The 21071-nt window shown below is 49.0% G+C and overlaps 1 protein-coding gene across 1 annotated transcript in view; it reads right to left on the bottom strand.

Annotated features, from left to right (window-relative positions):
• MYO5C (myosin VC) overlaps positions 1-21071 on the bottom strand; it is a 94265-nt gene that overhangs the window by 64002 nt on the left and 9192 nt on the right. Inside the window, exons 2-9 of the mRNA XM_059701089.1 lie at positions 17246-17356; positions 13744-13909; positions 13044-13188; positions 9071-9227; positions 6981-7124; positions 5501-5582; positions 4107-4214; positions 85-191 (exon numbers count right to left, since the gene is read on the bottom strand). Of these exons, the coding sequence (XP_059557072.1) occupies positions 85-191; positions 4107-4214; positions 5501-5582; positions 6981-7124; positions 9071-9227; positions 13044-13188; positions 13744-13909; positions 17246-17356 (1020 nt within the window). The remainder of the gene's footprint in view (positions 1-84; positions 192-4106; positions 4215-5500; positions 5583-6980; positions 7125-9070; positions 9228-13043; positions 13189-13743; positions 13910-17245; positions 17357-21071) is intronic.

The following is a 21071-nucleotide window of genomic DNA, read 5'->3' as shown; positions in this document are numbered from 1 at the left end:
TAAAAAGCAAAAGCAGGGGAAGCCCGAGATGTTCTACCGATGACCCTCCAAACACAGGCAGGGTGGAACAAGCAAGCCGCTTACACTGACTGCGGACCTCTCGTTGCCCACTGCTGTGATCTGCACGTTGCCCAGGTGCAGGATGGCTGCCAGGATCTTAAACACATCCATCTGAAAATCCTCCTGGAAACCTGAAGACAAAAATGTTCCCAAATTAGGAATATTGGACTTCTTCTCTTAGCCACTAGGAAGCGAACACCTGGATTCCTTTAAGATCCTCTAGGACAGCGGTTCTCAACCTGTGGGTCGCCAACCTGTGGGTCACGACCCCTTTGGGGGTCGAATGACCCTTTCACAGGGGTCACCTAAGACCATCGGAAAACACATATATAATTACATATTGTTTTTGTGATTAATCACTATGCTTTAATTATGTTCAATTTGTAACAATGAAAATACATCCTGCATAACAGATATTTACATTACGATTCATAACAGTAGCAAAATTACAGTTATGAAGTAGCAACGAAAATAATTTTATGGTTGGGGGGTCACCACAACATGAGGAACTGTATTAAAGGGTCGCAGCATTAGGAAGGTTGAGAACCACTGGACTAGGACCACTGGTGCCAAGAGCTGGGACAGGGAGCATGAAGTGGACCCCAGGTGAACCTGGCTCACTCTTCTCCCCAGTTGGACCTTTGCAAATGCTGTGTGAACTCTGCAACCCGCTAGGTCCCCCTCAGCCGAGGCTGCTGGAAGTCCCACACAAATTAATACCCAGGTGCCCGGGAGAATCGGCTCTCATTTACTCTGTGATGTACTTGCTTTATCTTTAATGTGCATTTTTCTTTCTTGTTCACAAGCTGCCTGAATTATTTTTCTGGTTGGGTTTGACCAGTGGGGGCTGCGGGGAGGAGGTCAGAGAGGAGGAGGAGAGAGGGGCTGATCTGCTCGCTCACCTCTTTTCTGGTAACATCGTCCCAAGCTAACTACGTTGCCAACTGACGTAAGGTCACTGCTCCTGGTCCAGCACTGACTTTCCCAACCCTCTTTTCTGGCTCCAGTAACACCCTGGGCCTGAGCGGGAAGGTGCAGGGAACAGCTCTGCTGCTGCACTGGGTGCCCACTGCCCCTCTTGCCCCTGAAGCCCTTCCCGCTCCGCCGGCCTGAGTTAGATTTCAGCGAGAAGCACAATGGTCCGGTCCCCTGGGCCCGAGTCCTGGCCGGGTCTGACTGTGTCCAGGGTGTTCTCTGTGGGAGCTCTAACCGGCCAGGCGAGGATCAAAGGACGGGGTTCAATGAGTCGGAGGCGAACAAAGGAAGGAGCTTATGATCAACACGCACCGCCTCTGCTTCCTCAGGGGGCACCTTTGCAGCTGCCCGGCTGGCGGAGGTGCCTCAGGAGCCGGCGGGAAGGGGATGTAGTGGAACCCTGTGTCCCCCGGGCTCGGTCACCTCTCTAATGCTTACAACAACTCTAAGAAGCAAGTACGCGGATTATCCCCATTACACAGACGGGAACTAAGGCACAGGAGGGCCAGGACACTTGCCCACAGTCAGCCCGGGTATGTCCGATCTAAACAGACCACTGCAGTGTGTGAAAAGGCTGAAGCCGTCTTAGCTTTACCCGGTGTGAGTAACGTGGAGGTGCCCTGGTGACCCAGGCCAGGCAGAGAGGATGCTCGGGCTCCAGAGGCCCGCTTCCTGGGCCTGGTGTGAAGCGGCGTGTGAACTGAACGCGATGACCTCACGGCTAACTGTGCCCACTTCTCTCTGCTGCTTCCATAACAGAACACAGACACGGACAAACCAACCAACAACTAGCAATCACATCTAAAGGAGGGTGACGTGCCCGAGTGCGTTATAAGCCTACGTAAGATTCAAGTTAGGAACCTGCCCTGGAGGAGGGCTCCGCCTAAGACAGATAACACTGTGGCACGGATAGGAGAACAGAGCCGGTGGGACAGGCAGTACAAAGAAGGTGCAGTGTTCACCTTGCTAGGAGACAGAGCTCTCCGACATGACGTCTCTGCGCTGTGCAGCTCAGGAGCTACGGCCACATGTGTTACAAGCAGCTGAAACACACCCAGTGAAGCAGAGGGTCTCAATTTCATTTCACTCTAATTAAAGTACTTGTGGCTGGTGGCTACTGTGTTGGACATCAGTTTAGAGACCATGAAACCAACTCACAGCATGATCTCCTTGGCTGCAGGGTCACAGGATGACGGCCATCTCGAAGTTACGGGGTCATCTGGTCCCACGCACGAATCAGTGACTGCACCTCTAGATTCAATCACATTCCCCTCTGCCTGGCCCTGGGTGGTCAGGGGACTTCCGTGTTTGGACACACGGGGTGAAGCTAGATGGCTTCATGAACTCCCTGGGTCTTTCCCCATATTGCAAGAAAACTCTCATCTAGGTCAAGGGTCAGCCACTGTTTTCTTGGTCGGCATTGCAGGCAGTGCCGCTGATGTCACCATTACTCACCGGCCACCATAGCGTGAAAATAGCCACAGACCATACTTACACCAATGAGTGTGACTGGGTCCCAATAAAAACTGTATTTACAAAAATGGGATGCCATCTGCCGACCTTTGGTCTAGGATATTTTTAGTGATTCATGCAGTGAGGTCATCCTTTCATTAAATGTGTACTGACCTCTGGTACAGCATGGCACAGGTCATAAACCATTTTAGACATGATCTCTTCATCTCACAACATCACTCACAGCTACTGTGGTGGCTACTCCAATGGCCCCAGTGCCCCCTCCTAGCGTTCGTGCCTGCGTGGCTCCCTCCACGAGTCCTGGTCTGAGCTGGCCTATGGCTGGCTGTGAGCATTAGCATGTGGCAGTAGTGAGACCATATTACCTCTGAGGATAGTTCATAAAAAGCCTGGAAGAGTCCACCTGAGCCTCTTGGAACCGGCTCTGGGAGAAGGTAGCTACACGCATGCAGTCTCTTCACTGTGAGACCAGCAGCTGGGACATCAACGTGGAGAGACAGACACTGCCCAGCCCCCCGCCCCCCCCCCCTCCCCCCCCGTGGTTGCAGCTGCCCCGGCTCACAGAGGATCCAGCCCCTGCCACCATCACATGACAGTCCTACGTGAGACGTGCCCAGTTGAGCCCAGTCCACCCAGAATCACAAGAGATAATAAACTGTCATTGTAAGCCACTAATATTTGGGGAACAGCAATAGATAATTGGAACAACTAAATATTGTCATTATTCTTCCAGGTTACATTACAGATGGGAAACTGATGCCCAGAGATAATAATGGACCTGCACGAGGTCAAGGACCTATGTTATGACACATGAAAAACTGGAGCACGCCCTGGCCAGTGTGGCTCAGTTGGTTGGAGCATCATCCCATACACCTAAAGGCTGCAAGTTCTGGTCAGGGCACATACCTAGGTTTTGGGTTCAGTTTCTGGTTGGGGCACATACAGAAGGCAAACAATTGGTGTGGATGCTTCTCTCACATGGATGCTTCTCTCACATGGATGCTTCTCTCTCTCTCTCCCACTCTCTCCTTCCTTCCCTCCCTGCCCCCACCCCTCCTTTCCCCTTTGTCTAAAATCAATTAGCATATCCTTGGGTAAGAATTTGTTAAAAAAGAAAATACATGACAACAGATAATTAAGTACTAGACTGTGAGGTCTAGTAGCCAATGCACAGGCAGTCGGAAGAGAACATGGTCTTGAACAACAGGCATATGGAAAGTGAAGCATGCAGACTCCTTTGTAGTCCTGGCATTCTGCCAGCCACGCCCGTCACCTGCTGAGCTGGCTCTGGTCTCACACTGAGCAGAAGCTTTTTTGCCAGGCTACTCCCTGGTCAGCCCAGAAGCGCTTCGGAGCACCCACAGGGCCACAGCCCTCCCACAAATGCGAGGCAGAGAACAAAGATGCTGGGGGCTCCGTCTTTCTGGGAGAGACACAGTCTTGATCATCTGGCCTCTACGTTCTGATAGGCTCATTCTAAAATTAGGATTTATTAGGAATATTCTGAACACATGCATGCTGGGCACCCTTGCTTCTAAACTTCTTAAATTTGTTTAAAAGAGGAAATGGCCACACCGTGGACAGGATGTCTCCCTTACCCAGCAGTGTGAAGGTCTTCCGCGTCTCCTCCATGCCAGCACTGTCACTCACCCCCTCAATGATGGTGTTGCCGCCCATCCTCGTGTAATTGAATTCTTCCGCACTCCCTGAAATCACAAGATTGTTACACCTGTAGCTTAAAAACTTGGACATGCAAGCTTATCAAAAAGGGAAGTTCTTAATAAGCTGTAGTAAGCATTCTACACACATTATTCCATTTATTCCCGAGAATTCTACCTACAGAAGCTGAGGCTCTGAAGAGAGAAGTCACTTCCTCAGGGTCCCGCACGGATGGCGGGGCAAGAATTTAAACACAGGCTGCCGCCAGCACTTACGGTTTTTGATCCCACATCTAACAATTTTATTACACAGCTTTCTGTGTCAAACTTCTGTACAAATGTCGGTGTCACAGACATTTTTTAGTGAGGTTTATTAAATGTACAATGAACCACACACATTTTAGATGTACACTTTGATGCGTTTTGATATATGTGTACCCTGATAAACATCACCACAAACAAGATCATGACCTCCTGTGCATCTGATATTTGGATAGTAGGCTACCCTTATTCCACATTAGCTATTCACAGTCTGTTTAGAGCACAAAGCATGGATAGTGTATCTTCGTGTGACTTCATTATGACTTCCTAAATGGTGACCTTGAGTCATCAAGGAAGTTCAAATTATGATAAATGTACTCTAACTTAGAAGGAACAAGTAAGTCATACACATTAGAAAAATGACCAAGGAGTTCAGATAAAAAGAAAAGTTTGGAGACCTAGAGCATAAGTTCTAGTTGTCAGGAGGCCTTATCCACGTGGCTCTAGCCCAGTGGTTCTCAACCTTCCTAATGCTGTGACCCTTTAATACAGTTCCTCATGTTGTGATGACCCCCAACCATAAATTATTTTCATTGCTACTTCATAACTGTAATTTTGCTACTGTTATGAATCGTAATGTAAATATCTGATATGCAGGATGTATTTTCATTGTTACAAATTGAACATAATTAAAGCATAGTGATTAATCACAAAAACAATATGTAATTAGATATGTGTTTTCCAATGGTCTTAGGCGACCCCTGTGAAAGGGCTGTTCGACCCCCAAAGGGGTCACGACCCACAGGTTGAGAACCGCTGCTCTAGCTGGCTGACACAATCCCCATGACCTTGAAAAGAAGCCTGGGTTGAAGGGCTCCCCGCTCCGTGGGCCCACCCTACCCTCCAGCCCTTACCTATCTCCTTAGAGGCATCCATTCCACACCAAAACCCAAGGAACTTGTATCTTTGGACAGAATATATTTTTGAAGTGATGTTACCATAAGAAGAAGTTAACCTAGAATTTAAACCCCTACGTAACAGAGAGACTCTTCCACATACCATCCATCACGTACCCAATTTAAGATGTTTAAATTCCGACTGCTGTGCAGATGCACAAAGCTGATAGAAAATGTGGTAATTTCGTTCATTTTCTGACTGTAAAAGAAGGAAAAGACCCCAAATTACACCAATCCTTTATAAGTGAAAATGTGAGGTTTCTACCAGAGGGTCTTAGATGGCTGATCTGGATTGACAGTTCTGTTCTGGGGGCGCAGGCACCTACCTCGGTTTCTGCCACGTCAGCCATGCTGGGACCCACCCTGCTCCCTCTGCTGACCCATAGGCCAGCCCTGCCTCTTACAGACAGAGAACTGGTGGCTCTGATGGCCCTCCAAATAATGACCCCAGAGAAAATGTTATTTTTAAAATTTTTTGGTTACTTCTCACCCAAGGATATATTTTCCACTGATTTTTAGAGAGAGTAAGAGGGTAAGGAGGGGGGAGAGAGAGAGACACATTGATTGGCTCCTACATGCGCCCTGACTGGAGCAGAGGATGGAACCTGCAACCCAGATACATGCCCTTGACTGGGAATCAAACCCAAGACCTTTGGTGCACAGGCCGACACTCCTTACCTAAAGTCTAGTCCAGGGGTCCTCAAACTTTTTAAACAGGGGGCCAGTTCACTGTCCCTCAGACCGTTGGAGGGCCGGACTATAGTTTAAAAAAAACTATGAACAAATTCCTATGCACACTGCACATATCTTATTTTGAAGTAAAAAAAACAAAACGGGAACAAATACAATATTTGTATTTGCATGTGGCCCGCGGGCCGTAGTTTAAGGACCCCTGGTCTAGTCTCTGGGGGTTGCCCCAGTAGGGGCCTTCCTCTCTCTCTAAAAATCAATAAACTACTCTTAAAAAATAAAAAAAAGATATATGTACCCCTAAGTGCATCGCAGCATTATTCACAATAGTCAAGATACGGAAACAACCTAAACGTCCTTCAATGGAAGACTGGATAAAGAAGATGTAGTGCATATGTACAATGGAATACTACTCATAAAAAAGGACGAAATATTGCCATTTGTGACAATATGGATGGATCTTGAGGGTATTATAACTGAAGTAAGTCTGATGAAAAAAAGATAAGAACAATATGATTTCAATCCTATGTGGGATATAAAACAAAAAGCAACAAATGGCCCTGGCCAGTTTGGCTCAGTACTTACCTGAGAGAAAGGAGGGTGGGGGTCAAATATATGGTGACAGAAGAGACTAGACTTCAGGTAATGAGCACACAGTATAGTAGAAAGATGTCGTATTATCATGTTGTACACTTGGCATTTACATAATGTTATTAACCAATGTTAGCCAAGTAAATTTAATAAAAATTAAAAAATGTTTTTAAGAACAGAAGAAACCAAACAAACTGTAAATGAAGTGACTCTAGTCAAGTCACAGAACAATGTAGGCTGTCTAATGAGTATATGAATGGAAACAATACTTAAAAAGTTGGGAAAAGGAAAATTTAATGAATATTTTTATCCTTACTTGAAAGACAACTCTGGATTTCTCCAGCAGGTAAGTTCTCATGTTGGCTCCTATAATTTGATTTCTCTCATCAAAACTGATTTCTGTGTATTTCCCAAACCGACTGCTGTTGTCATTGCGGGTGGTCTTGGCATTTCCAACAGCCTGCAAAACATAGAACTCTCTTGAAATAACCACAACACATCAAAAAGATCTCTGCATTAACATTATCGGAGCAGTGTTAGTAAAATCCAATCCTGCATGCGGGAGTGGGGGGATGGTATTAGCAGAGGGAGGTTGGCGAGCGGGAAAGCGCTCTCCTCAATCTCTGGGAGACACTGAGCAGAACAGCAAGAGCGCAGGCTCTGATGCTTCAGGCCCTCAGGTTCCCTTTTACTGTCTGTGTGATGCTAGAAATGTTACTTCATCTCTCTCTGTAATATGGGGAAAATAAGCACCCTACAGAACTGGAGGGAAAGTGAGATAATAGAGTGCCTCGCCTCACCATGCCCCACATAGTATAAATGCTCAATTAAAAGTCCACATCCTTCATTCAACCTTTATTTCTATTCTTAGCCCTTACCGCTTCCCTTAACCGAAAAACTGCCTTCTCCCATCCCCCCCCACACTCTGAGCACGATTTCAGCTTTTTTACTTCTATCCCTGAATTCCGTCCCTTCTGCCCATCTCCCTTCCTGAGCACCTTTGTCTAGAAGTGCCCTTCTTATGCACATATACTGTGCTTCCTGCCCCGGTCACCACACTTCATTACGACGTGTATTCACCGAGCCCCTGCCATGGGCCACATGCTCGGGAGGCAAAGGTGAACCCAATAGACCTGGTCCTGCCTTCATGGAGATCATAGGCTGGTGGGCAAGGCCAACTCTGAACAAATAACCATAAAATCACCCACTGGGCACTTAACTGGGCAGGGCCTCTTGACTCTTCTATTGCTACCTTGGACTGTGATTTATGTTTCTATTTAACTTGAAAATAGGCTCATGTTAGAGGAGCCTTAAAACTTGGGGACTGGGTCTTATTCTTTTCCATTACGTACCATATTACCTGGCACAGTGGCTTAAACAACATAGGTGTCTGATACATAAATATTCATTGAGGAGAAAGTAGAGAGGAGAGGTCTAGAAAGCTAATGTTCTTAATTATTTGCTCCGCTTCCAAATAAACCCAAGTCAATCCTCTTCCCACTTTGCGAGGCAGCCAGAGCCGGCCTTTGGGCCCTGCCCCGAGCCTTTCAGATGCCCCTTCTTCTGAGAGGGTAGTGTCCTCAGCCCTGGCTGCTATCACCGCTGGCCTCGCCCACATGTGACCATCGATATCATGCTGATGAACCCGCTGTAGGAAAGAGGAAGAGCCTTGCTACATGGCATGTGCTGATTTTTAAGGTGTGGATACTCCCACCATGATTGATTCCAAGCTCCCATGGGTTTAACAATAGCTCACAATACAAGGCCTGCATATCTAACACTCAGCTCAGGACAGTTGGTGCCGCTGGCCGCAGAACTCAGCTGGCCTCTGTGCACTGGTGTCTGTGGTTGAGGACACTTACCCGGGATGTAATGTAAACAGGGGGCTCCTGAAAGCTGCTGGTAGAATTTCTCGCCCAGCAGACAGGGGGCGGAGCCTCAGAGGCAGCAATCTCTGCCCCATCTCCTTCAGATCCCACCGAGAACAGCATTCCAGGCTGTTTCTCACCCTCACTTCTTTGATCTTTATCATCATCATCATCATTATTAATTTATCTTTATTGTTGAAAGTATTACAGGTGTCCCCTTTTCTCCCCATTGACCCCTGCTAGACTGCACCTGGCCCCCCAACCCCACCCCACCCCGGGCCTTTACCACATTAGTGTCTGTGTCCAGGGGTTATGCATTTATGCATATAAATTCTTTGGTTAATCTCTTCCCATACACCCACCCTCACCTTCCTTCTGGGGTTGGACAGAGACATAGAAGCATGACACTTTGGTTAGTCAGGTCTTTCAAGGGAGGGAACTATGGTTAGTTAGGACAACACACACACAGTCCAGCCCGCCTCTCCCTCACCATACGCCACTGCCTCCCAGCCCGCACCCACCCACCCAGGGCACACACCTCGGTGATGGGGTTAGATGCCAGCACCTTGTCCTCCACGTGGGCGTTACTGTTCGACTTGCTGACGGTGGCAAAGTACCTCATGGCATAGCGAGCAGACACCGTCTTCCCAGCACCCGACTCCCCGCTCACAATTATTGACTGATTTTTATTGTTTCTAAAGCAAACAAATGAAAGGATTTTAACATGTTCATTCCTTCTTATTAAAAAAGCAATATCTACTCACGAAGAACAATGCAGACCAGCTGGAAGGGACACTGTTTCATCACTCCAAAGCAGCGCTTTTCAGCCCGCGTGCTGGCGGCAGGCACCATGGTTTTCCCACAAGGATTTGTGAAACATGCACTACCTGATGATTCACAGTCAGGGGCACTGACCTCTTCTCCCTTAGGTTGTCAAATAAGAAAATGACAACAGCCAACACAACAACGCTGTCCGGTGCGAATGAATTGAAATCCTACCTACTTTCTTGTCAGATCAGCAAAATTAAATTTGTTGGTGTGCCTCAGAATTTTAGTAATTAGTTGATGTGCTGTGAGATGAAACAGGTTGAAAATCTCTGCTCTAACGTACCTGTTTCCAGCATTCCAGAGAATTTCCTCCCGGTCTTTCTTCCTATGGGACCATGCGGAAGACACAATTTTGTGTCCTATGTCTCCTGTGTTGAGGGCCCCCAAGACCAATCCCAGGTTGAGTGGTCCACTAGGAGGACCCACAGGACTCAGCATGTAGTCGTAGGCCCAGCTAAGATCTATTGCACCAAAAGGATACAAAGTAACTCAGCAAAGGGAAGAGACACATGGGGCCACGACCAGAGGAAGCCAGGCGTCAACTTCAGGAGTCCTCTCCCAGTGGAGTCCACAGGACACACTTAATTCTTCCCACAGTGCACTGTGACAACACGCGGAAATGCTGACTACCCGGGAAGCGCATCAGACCCAGTGCCCAGAGTTCCTATTAGGGCAGTCACACAGGCATCTCCTAACGCAGTGGTTCTCAACCTTCCTAATGCCGCGACCCTTTAATACACTTCCTCATGTTGTGATGACCCCCAACCATAAAGTTATTTTCGTTGCTACTTCATAACTGTAATTTTGCTCCTGTTATGAATCGTCATGTAAATATCTGATATGCAGGATGTATTTTCATTGTTACAAATTGAACATAATTAAAGCATAGTGATTAATCACAAAAACAATATGTAATTAGATATGTGTTTTTTGATGGTCTTAGGCGACCCCTGTGAAAGGGCTGTTCGACCCCCAAAGGGGTCGCGACCCACAGGTTGAGAACCACCGCCCTAACGGATACCAACATTCCAGGTGCCCAGAGGAAAGCAGATGTTCAGCAAGAGCCACAGAAGTAAGCGTCAGTACAGCGAGCCCCTCTCATCAATTAGGAAATGGGGAGAACCTTCCTGAAGTCCAAGTCCCCAGGGGCCAGCCATGGGCCATCTTCGCCAACAGGCCTCTAATGAGAGCAGCCTCGAGCCTATGCCAACTCCTTTCTGCACATCCCACTTAGATATGGAGCATTTTACAGACATTATTGGAGAGCCGTTATTCAAACTACGCTTGGGAACATATTTAGGTGCTCTGCAAGCCAAAATGCTCTGCTGCATAACTCAGAGAGCTTAAAAAATGCATTGAACTTTTCATGTCATAAGATTATGGTGGTAGAACTTTATTATAATGCCATTTTATGTATCCAGCACAGCTTGTGTGTCAGGGGCTCTGTGAATACTTTACAGGGATTCTCATTCAAGCCTCACAAAAATCCTATGCCGCTTATACCCATTTTACAGATAAGTAAAACAGTGGCTCAGAGAGAGTAAGAGACTTGACCCAGGGCACAGAGCACACAGCCTCCCTTGTGAATGCTTGAGAGGACGAGAGAGAGAGAGAGAGAGAGAGAGAGAGAGAGAGAGAGAGAGAGAGAGAGAGAGAGAGAGAGAGAGAGAGAGATACACCCTGGTTCAAAAGAGGAAGCTAAGACTCCGAGGTAGGTGACACCCCCAGTGTCCCTTGGCCGGCAGGGTACGATGGGGCTGCGGTTATTAATGCCGGGCCCTCCCGATCCCAGTCTAGCCTCAGCAAAGTCCCACAGGAGCCTGTCTTATGTTTGTTCTGCTACTACAGTTAGACAGACAAACCTGTAGAAACCAGGCTTTTCAAGCCTGAAGCTGGCTCAGCCCTGCAGCTCCAAGCAGCACATACTGCTGGTGTCCAGGAGCAGCCCTGGCCCTTCGGGCCCTGAGCCAGGGACGCTAATCAAGGGGATGTCCTGGACCTGCAGGGAGCCAGGGAAAATCCCAGAATGCACTGTGACAACACAGGTGTGTTAGGGTTGGGAGAGAACGTGCTGTGGCAGAAATCAAGGTATTTGGTCATTAACTGGCAATTCTCTACTCAACATTCATTTCTCTTTTCTTCCTAGGGACTATGCCCCAATTTTTAGTGGGCACAGTGCTGCCCATATGAAAAACTACATATCCCAGGCTCCTTTGTGGCTAGGCATGGCCATGTGGGTGGGTCCTGGTCAATGAGCTGTGATCAGAAGTGCTCTGCGGGGCTCTGGAAAGTCTCCTTCACCTGGAGGGGCACAACCTTGCCTGGGACTCTGTCACCCAGCATGTGCAGGAAATGGCTAAGTATCAGCTTGGATCCAGCCGGTGTGGCTCAGTGGTTGAGCATCAACCCATGAGCCAAGAGGTCGCTGGTGTGATTCCCGGTCAGTGTACATGCCCAGGTTGCAGGCTCGACCCCCAGAGGCAGCTGATCGATGTTTCTCATCAATGTTTCTACCTCTCTATCCCTCTCCCTCACTCTCTCTCTCTGAAATCAATAAAAACATTTTTTATTTTATTTTAAAAGTATTAGCTTGGCCCCGATGACAAGGGCCACCCCAGGGGTGGGGGGCTGCAAGGTACCAGGTCTCTGCTGATTGGTAGAGGTCCTGTGTTAGCCCTGCCTGCCCAGGAGAGAACCACACACGTTTAAGCCGCCATTATCTTTTCCTGATGACAAGCAGTGGAGCTTAGAATGGGTGCATCCAGCTCACAGGTGAGGACCCTGGTACTGAGGGGGACCAGGCCCTGGGCCCAAGGTTACATGGTAAATAATGAGCAGGACCAGGTCCCTCACTTCAGGTTTTCATCTGTGAAATGAGGGCAATGATGGTAGCTCAGCTGACTTCACTGGAGTGTTGGAAGACTCAAAGATTACTGTGAAAGTTGTTTTGCAAATGTGAAAGGATCTACAAAAATAAGGTGGTGTTTTATTCTTCATACATTACAGACGAGGATATTGAAGCCAAAAGAGCCTGGTTATGGGAAAAAGAAATTACATATGGAGTAAAAACATCTGAATGCCAATCCCAGCCTCGTACATGCTGGGTGACCTTGCGCGGTGGCTCTGGATTCTGTTTACTGCCCAGGCATCTCCATCACGGCCACCCTGAGGGTACAAGGATGAAGTACAGGAATGTGTGTGTGGTCATGGGTTCACAGGAGGCTTTTAATAAATGTTTGCCAGCAAAGCAAGAACTCCACAAGGCCATACAAAAGCAAGCGGCCAAAATTAGGATAAAACCCAAATCTACACTGGAACCTGTGTTCATCTACCATTGGGCTCTGCTGCCCTGGGTGGGTCAGAAAGCTTCAACATCTCACAGCGGAGAATACGTATTCCTCCAACCCAACACACTGCAAGAGAGGCACCTGCTAGTCCCGTGTTTGTAGGAACAACTTTTGATCACCCAGAAGGAACAAAACCCAGGAAACTCGGTTTAAACAGGTCAGGTACGCGCTGAGAGTCATTTGCTACTTGGTACACGCAGTCTGCTCTACCAGTGCCCCTCCGGTCTGAGGGTGACGTCTAATGAGACCAAGCGTGATGTCTCCCTCCCCAGCGAGGACCCAGCAAATGCAGGAGCATTAGGAGAGCCAGAGCCAGCCCGCCCCGCAGGAGGCTACCGGGCCATCTGCTTGTACGCCTCTTCTGCCACCGCAAAGATGTGCGGGTCCATGTCGCCCATGTTCTGCCCACTGTAGGCATGGATGATGGCATCTCCGTAGATGGGCAACTGCTTGTAAGGATTCATGGCCACCAAGATGATTCCTGAGAAGAGACGTTAGACACAGTGATGGGGTTCTTACTGTCACCCCAGCTCTGCCACTTACAAAACCTTCTGTGTGACTCTGGGCAGGTCACTCAGCGCTCTGAATCCGTTCCCTGCCGATGCCACCCCCAGTCTGGGCTACTCTAAGGGGGACCGATGAGGTGACAGATGAGACTGTCCTAACACTGACAGGCTTTGGCAATTCCCAATGGAAATATGACGATTACATCATTGCCCCAAATAAGTAATAATTTTATCACCTCCATTGGGCAACTCCAACACAAGCTTCATCCACATATATTTTTCTTGGTAGTCCAACCTTAGCTCTTGTTGAAAATTCTCCCTGCCCAGACACTTCTTTTTATAACAGACTCCCTAAGATCAAATGCCTGTGCCATTGAGGTGGAAATGTGGGCACATGTTTAGGTGTCACTACACATTTTGACAGACGTCAGCAATTCTAATATAAACGTAATATGACACGTGTCATCAGGATGCTCTGGGCAGCACGCACTGTGTCCGCGCCAGTCCCGCTCCCGGGACCCTCTCCTTACCGCTGTAGGTGTAAATGAGTTTGGATTCCGCGAAGCGGATCCTGAGGTTGTGGAGCACCGCGGGCTCGTGGAGGTAGCTGAGGGCCGTCAGGTCATTCTCACCCACCAGGATGTCGGGGTTCCGGAGCGGAGGCAGAGATTCCGGATCAACGGAATAATCCAGCTCCTGTGCACGAAGATACACTTAAAGCTCTGGAAGTGAAAGATGTTGGGTGTTTCTGCTGGACCACCGTCTCTGTCCTCCCTCCCTCCCTTCAGAGTGACCTCCGACACCCTGAAACCAAGTATGTAGAGCAATGAGAAACTTATCTTCATGGCTGGCTTCTAAAAAGTGGGAGCCAGGGGGCTGGGTCTTGGCTGTGTGTCCTAGGACAAGTCATTCACCTTGTCTGGGCCTCTCTTCTCTCATCTGTGAAAAGACTGGCTGCACCAGGTCAGGTGCCTCACGCCCAGTCCTACCGCAGGCTCCCTACTCGTATGTGGTTTAGGTATTGGGTGCCATGGAAGTTTTGATTTGAAAACAGAATCCTGCTGCTAAAAATGACACGGCCACCTAAGGTCCCTTGCAGCGCTGAGGCTGCCGAATCTCTGTTGGATGTTGACACGCTTCACGATGAGAATGGTCCAAAGGGGTCCATGCAGGTGGTGGTCTCTGAGCGAGGCTACCAGTGTTCCCGAGGGCTCCCAGCTCCGCCTGCAGGGCTGCCTGTGTTTACCAACCTCAGCCCTGGGCTGGGGAACCCCAGGCTGGTCTCTCCTCTGCCCATTTCACCTCGTGTTCCAGAGGCAGCTGCCTGAGCAGAGTGAAGGCCCGGTTAGCCTGCCTGGCGGTGTCCACACCTCTTCCAGATGTCAGCGCACCAAGGGACCGATGGCTACCTGCTCTCACTTCCTTCACTTGCAGTCCACAGCTTGGGGAAGTGACTGAACTAGGGCACCCAGCAAGCTTGTTTCCCTTCCGCCTTCCCAAGCTGCCTTCCTTTCGATACCTGGTCCTGGACCAGCTCAAGGTGAGCCAGCTGCCCCTTAGCAAGTGCCCACTGTGTCAGCACTCAGCACTGGTTATTTCATTTAATCCTCAAAACTGCCTTCCCAGGAGGGCATGACTATCCTGATCAACGGTGAAGGAGACAGGCTCAGAGAGGTTCAGCCCTTGTCCCAGGTCACACATGATATGGGTCTGGCTGACCCTGGAGCCTGCATCAGGATGGTCCCCATCCACACCCACAGGGGTGTGGTTGGTTGGTTGCTCGCTCTGTTCTGCATAAGGAGAGCAGCTCTGGACAACAACGGGACGTGAGTCCTCAATGCAGCTGCCTGCTCCATGGTCAATGTCATTATGTTTGCAGAACATTCTTCATCTACACACTTTGAGAATAAAAGAAAAATGCTGCTCATACATAATTTTTACATTTCCTGAGTTTTCTGTTTTAAATTAACAGCCTCCTTTTCCAGTTCAGCCCGTGTGTGTGTGTGTGTCTGTGTGTGTGTCTCTGTGTGTCTGTCTGTGTGTGTGTGCGTGTGTGTGTGTGTGTGTAAGAAACGGAGGGAGAGAGGGAAAGACAAACAGAAGGAACCGCCTGGGGGAGGGGGAGAAAATGTGAAGAACATCAGATTGGCAGTCGGGGCAGAATTGCCATTCTCCTACACAAAGCAGGCTCTGTCCTTCATGGTACAAAGAGTCAAGTTACAGAGCAGCCTGGCAGCCTCCATCTCACCTGCCTCTCCCTCCTCCTCCGGGCAGCTGGCTCAGGGCCAGGAATGTCGCCACCTCAGGCCCTGCTGGAATTACGAAGGCAGCGAGCCACCACTGCATCTGCTGTCTGAGATTGTTCTCCCAGAGCCATCTGATCCCTAATTAGAAGCTTGGCTGTGCACAGGAGCTTTTCCACAAATGCTGCGAGGAGTTTCAGATGGGAAGGGAGAGGCTAATGGAGGCACAGCATCCTCTCACTCCATGTCTCTTGCACTGCACACGCACACCTGGGTCATCTCATTTGATCTGCAGCAACCTCCCTGTGCTGTGGTGCCGTTATTAACCCATTCCACATGTGAAGCAATCACAGGGCTCCCGGTCACAGACTAGCAAGTAGCTGTGGCAGGATTTGAATCCAGATATTGATTCTAGAGGATGTGCCCTTCACATCTATGTTCACCTTCCTTCAGTATCTCAGGAAATGATGCCCAAATCCAGGATACTCTGATTGGAAATAGGGTGTCCTGCCTCTATAGAGGCCATTTGCATGCTTTGGAAATTCCAGCATTTAAATATTCAGATGACCTCCCCCAGACCAACTCTGGCATCCAGATGGGTCAGGAATCCTCTGCCCAGCTCTGTATCCTCATACTTGATTCTAAAAAGGCAAAGCCACCTTAGCTATGATCCAGCGGGATGTCATTAGCACTGGGTAGGAATAGGACTCACGATGGGTAAAGCAAAGGCAAATGTGCGGAAGCTGGTCATCAAAAGGCATGCCCAGCCTCCGAGAGGACGTCCTCACCAACATGCTCCTCCACAGGCACTGCCCAGCCCCGTCTCTTCCTCGCCACACCAACTCGGACAGAGGCCCTCAGGATGTCACACAAAGGTGGACATTCCTGTCCACCTGTCCCACCTCCCGTCACTTTCCTAATTGCCCCATCATGCTCCCTGTGGAGCTCCCAATTCTTCATGTTTTTATCCACCTGCAGCCAAACTCGCTCTCCCTCTACTCTCCTCTGAGACCTCCCACTCCCGTCTGATTTTCTATCTCTCCCCTCTGTTTCTCTTCCTCTTCCCATCGCCTGAGGATATTTTTCCATTGATTTTTAGAGAGTGGAAGGGAGGGGGGGAGACACACAGAGAGAAACATTGATGTGAGAGAGACACATCGATTGGTTGCCCCCTGCACTTGCCCTGAACAAGGCTGGGATCAAGTCTGCAAACGAGGTACATGCCCTTGACAGAAATTGAACCTGGGACCCTTTAGTCCATGGGCCGATGCTCTATCCACTAAGCCAAATAGCTAGGGCTGTCTTCCCATCTTGATGTTGTTTTCTGCCAGTTATGCCTCGGGCTCAAACTGCTTCCCTCCAAGTTTCTTGTCTTTGCCCAGTCTCTGAGCTAAGACCTAGGAAGCCAAAATGGCTAATCGTTTTTCAACTTTTTCCGAACAGTGCGGACTCCCTGGAAATGCAGCATAGGGCACAGGCCTGTCTGCCACACCTCGGTGCTGTCTACCCATCTTGGTGCCCTGCCTGCCCCACCTCAGCGCGAGAGAGGCCCAGCTGAGGCAGGGCACTTTTGGCCTTCAGTTGGGCAGCCTGGGGTGGGGGGAGGGGGGTGGGAGAAAAAGGGGGAGTGGTACACATGAGTGCATCCACAGCACCAGCTGGCCATTTTGGGTGCCCCCTCATGGGCCCTCCCCTGGCTGCTCCCACAGGGACCATATGCCCCCCATCCCCCCACATACCCCAGTTATCCCTTCATACGTCACGGCAGCCACAGTCAGTGAGGACCTACCGTTCCATCCTCCAGCAGGAGTCGCAGGACTTTGTCACCAACTCTGTAGTCCTTTGCTATTTCAGCAGATTTCCAAACGTCTTCAGGATCCGGAATCCAAACCCTGTTGTACTGACCAACACAATGAGAGAGGCTTAATTCCAGCACTTCGACAATAAGACACAGATCACCTGGTGATCAGACTCGAAGGTTCTTCTGTTCCTTCATTAGGAACACTTTTACCTAATTTTTGCTGACGAGGTAAGCTTTAGTGTATCTGCCATGCATCAGGCCTGGCTGCTTCATTTTCTAGACAACGGGATTCCCAAAGCCTCCTATATCCACCTGGAAAGCTGAACCCCTGGGAGTGACAATGAGTCCCTGAGCGGCGCTAAAGGGAAGACCTGGGCGCTGCCTGCAAGCGTTGGAGCAGAGATTGGGTTCACTGCTGATGGACCATGGGGCTCTGGGCCAGACACTTAACTTCTTGTGCCTCATTTTTCTCATCCATAAAATGGGTACAACAAGGCCTACCTCGCAGATTTGCTGGGAGGTTAAATTAGACACTGTACTTGAAAGCACTCTGCAAAGTGCTGTAGAGGTCACGTCACAGCAGCATTATTCCCGTCTTACCACCCAGGCCAGCAGCCCAGGGTTCCCACTGGGAAATGCAAGTCCAGATGGAGCTGCCGAGCTCAGTTCCCAACAAGCCATTAGTGCACCCAGTGCTGACGTGCAAGGCTTCAGGCAGAACCACACTGCTGTGTACTGAACTGTGTCCCTCCAAAACGCATATGTTAAAGGCCTAATTTCCAATGTGACTGGAGACAGGGTCTTTAAGAGGTAGTTAAGGTTAAATGAAGTCATAAGGCCCTGAGCTTTAGGATTAGTGTCATAAGAAGAGACCCCAGAGAGCTCACACACATACAATCTCTCTCCACCTGATGTGCTGCCGAAAGGCCATGTGAGGAAACAGTGAGAAGCCAGCTGTCTCCACCCAGAGGGAGAAGTTCCCGCCAGACACCAACCCTGCCAACACCCTGATCTAGGACTTCCCAGCTTCCAGAACTGTGAGAAATAGGGGTCTGTTGTTTAGCACCCAGGCTGTGGTATAGACTTATGTCAACCAAGCCGATGAACACACATGCCGAATAATTCACATATTAGGAAATTCACAGAATTTACCAGTCATACCTGAATGCTGTTCAAGATAAAGACAAGGTGCCCCGTCTGTGTAGCTGAGTGTTGACCCAAGAACCAGCAGGTCATGGTTCATTTCCTGGTTAGATCATGTGACCGGGTTGCAGGCTCAATCCCCAGTATGGGACATGCAGGAGGCAGCCAATCAATGGTTCTCTCTCATCATTGATGTTTCTCTTTCTCCCTCTCCCTTCCTGTCTCTGAAATTAATAACAATATATATATTTTTTTCAAAAACCTTTATTGTTGAAAGTATTACATATGTCCCCCTTGCTCCCCCATTGACCCCTTCTGGCCTGCCTCCGCCCCCCTCCCCAGGCCTTCACCACCCTATTGTCTGTGTCCATGTGTCATGCATATATGCACACAAGTTCTTTGGTTGATCACTTCCCACCTGCCCACCCTCCCCCGCCTTCCTTCCACATTTTGTTCTTTGTTTCTATGTCTCTGGATCTATTTTGTTTATCAGTATATTTTGTTCATTAGATCCCACATATGAGTGAGAGCATGTGATACTTGTCTTTCTCTGACTGACTTATTTCCCTTAGCATAATACTCTCCAGGTTCCTCCATGTTGTCTCAAAAGGTAAGAGATTGTTCTAATAACAATATATATATATATATTTTAAAAGATAAATATAAGGTGACAGCCAAGTGCTTACACTGCAGCTGCCATCCTAGGGTCCATGATTCGCTCCTCTCTCTCCTCCAGGCATGCTGTCTGCATCATACCCTTCCACCCAGACCTCGCATCTAAGTCTCCTGTAGCAGTCTGTAAAGTCATTCCTCTGCCCATTCATTCATCCATTCAATAAACACTTGCTAAACATCCATGATGCCTATGTCTGCCACAGTGCTGGGTTACCAAAAAGGAAAGGCATCTTCTCATGTCACCATGGTCTTCCTACTAACCAGCCAATCACTGGCCTGTGCATATGTGCATATTTGCATCCCTCGGCTCAAGTACCAGCAGTTTCTATCAGTAGGGCGCCCCTCCAGGATACCCTAACATCTTGGGACATAAGCAGGCCAACAGGGACAGGAACTGAAAAGCACCCCCATGAAGACATTAAGCAGCACCTAGGAAAGAAAGCTCTTGAATCTAAAGGCTCGGTAGCCCAGGATGCCAGATCTGGATGAAGCGCGAGAGGCCGGCAGTGTCTGACCCTCACTGCCCACAGAACACTGGCCGCCAAGTTCCCCAGCAGCAGAGCTAAGATGAGCGCCACAGTTTTCATAACAGCCCCAAACTGGAAACGGGCTAAATGTCCATTGATGTGAGGATACATTTTAGAAAGAGTAGACATACAACTGTGGCATACGTACACAATGGAATCCTATTAACCAACACAAAGTCAACTACTGATACAACCAAGAACTTGAGTGAATCTTTGAAGCACTAGCTTTGCACAAACGAGTACATTCTGTATAGGTATCTTTACATGAAGTGCAGAACAGGTAAAACTAACATACAGTGGGGAAAATCCAAGCAGTATTGCCTCTGGGGTTAGCTAGGGCCTGGGAGTGACTGGGAAGGTGCCTGAAGGAATGTTCTGGGGTGATGGCTACATTCTATGTCTTGATGGGGTTTGGGTTACACAGGCGCTAAGCACTTTCAAACTTCAGAGAACATAGACTTAAGATTTGTGCATTTCGTTGTCTGGAAATTTTACACATAGAACAAAAAGGAACTCTTAACAATATGCATACTGAAAAGTATTTAGGAGGATGGGTATTGACATATACAATTTACTCTAAAATGCTTCCAAATATAAGATGGGTTGAGGGCTGCATAGAAGGATAGAAAGATGGATAGATATGTGATACAACAAATACAGTGAAATGTTCACGCTCAAATCTAGGTGGTAGGACAGATGCTTACTGTAGAGTTCGTTCAACTTTACGCTTAAAATTTTCATAACAAGATGTTGGAGGAAATAAAAAATAAGTATAAAACATAATTCAGGGTTTCAGTACTAGACTTGGGCAAAGTTGGCTGAGGAGCATAGCTATTAATCTCCTAGTTAATATAAATTGCTTCACTTAATAATATATATATACTAGGGGCCTGGTGCACGAAATTCGTGCACTGGGTGTGTGTGAGGGGGGGAGTGTCCCTCAGCCCAGCCTGCCCCCTCTCACATACTGGGAGCCCTCAGGCGTTGACCCCCATCACCCTCGAATCACAGGATCGGCCCCTTGCCCAGGCCTGACGCCTCTGACAGAGGTGTCAGGCCTGGGCAGGGGACCCTCATTTCCCCCCATCACTGGTTCTGCCCCCAGCCCAGGCCTGATGCCTCTGGCCCAGGAATCATGCCTGGGCAGGGGACCCCCATCTCCCTCTGATCGCTTGCTCCACCCCCTGCCCAAGCCTGACGCCTCTGACCCAGGCTTCAGGCCTGGGCAAGGGGACCCCCAGACCCCTCCGATTGCTAGCTCTGCCCCTTGCCCAGGCCTGATGCCTCAGCCAGAGGCGTAGACCCCCATCACCCTCCGATCACCTGATCGGCCCCTTGCCCAGGCCTGTCGCCTCTGACAGAGGTGTCAGGCTTGGACAGGGGACCCCCATCTCCCCCCGATCACTGGCTCTGGCCCCCACCTAGGCCTGAGGCCTCTGGCCCAGGAATCATGCCTGGGCAGGGGACTC

This window comes from Myotis daubentonii, chromosome 1 (genome assembly GCF_963259705.1).
Source record: "Myotis daubentonii chromosome 1, mMyoDau2.1, whole genome shotgun sequence".
Lineage (NCBI taxonomy): Eukaryota > Metazoa > Chordata > Mammalia > Chiroptera > Vespertilionidae > Myotis > Myotis daubentonii.
The sequence above is the reverse complement of the archived record's forward strand: the minus strand, read 5'-3'. Positions and strand labels throughout refer to the sequence as shown.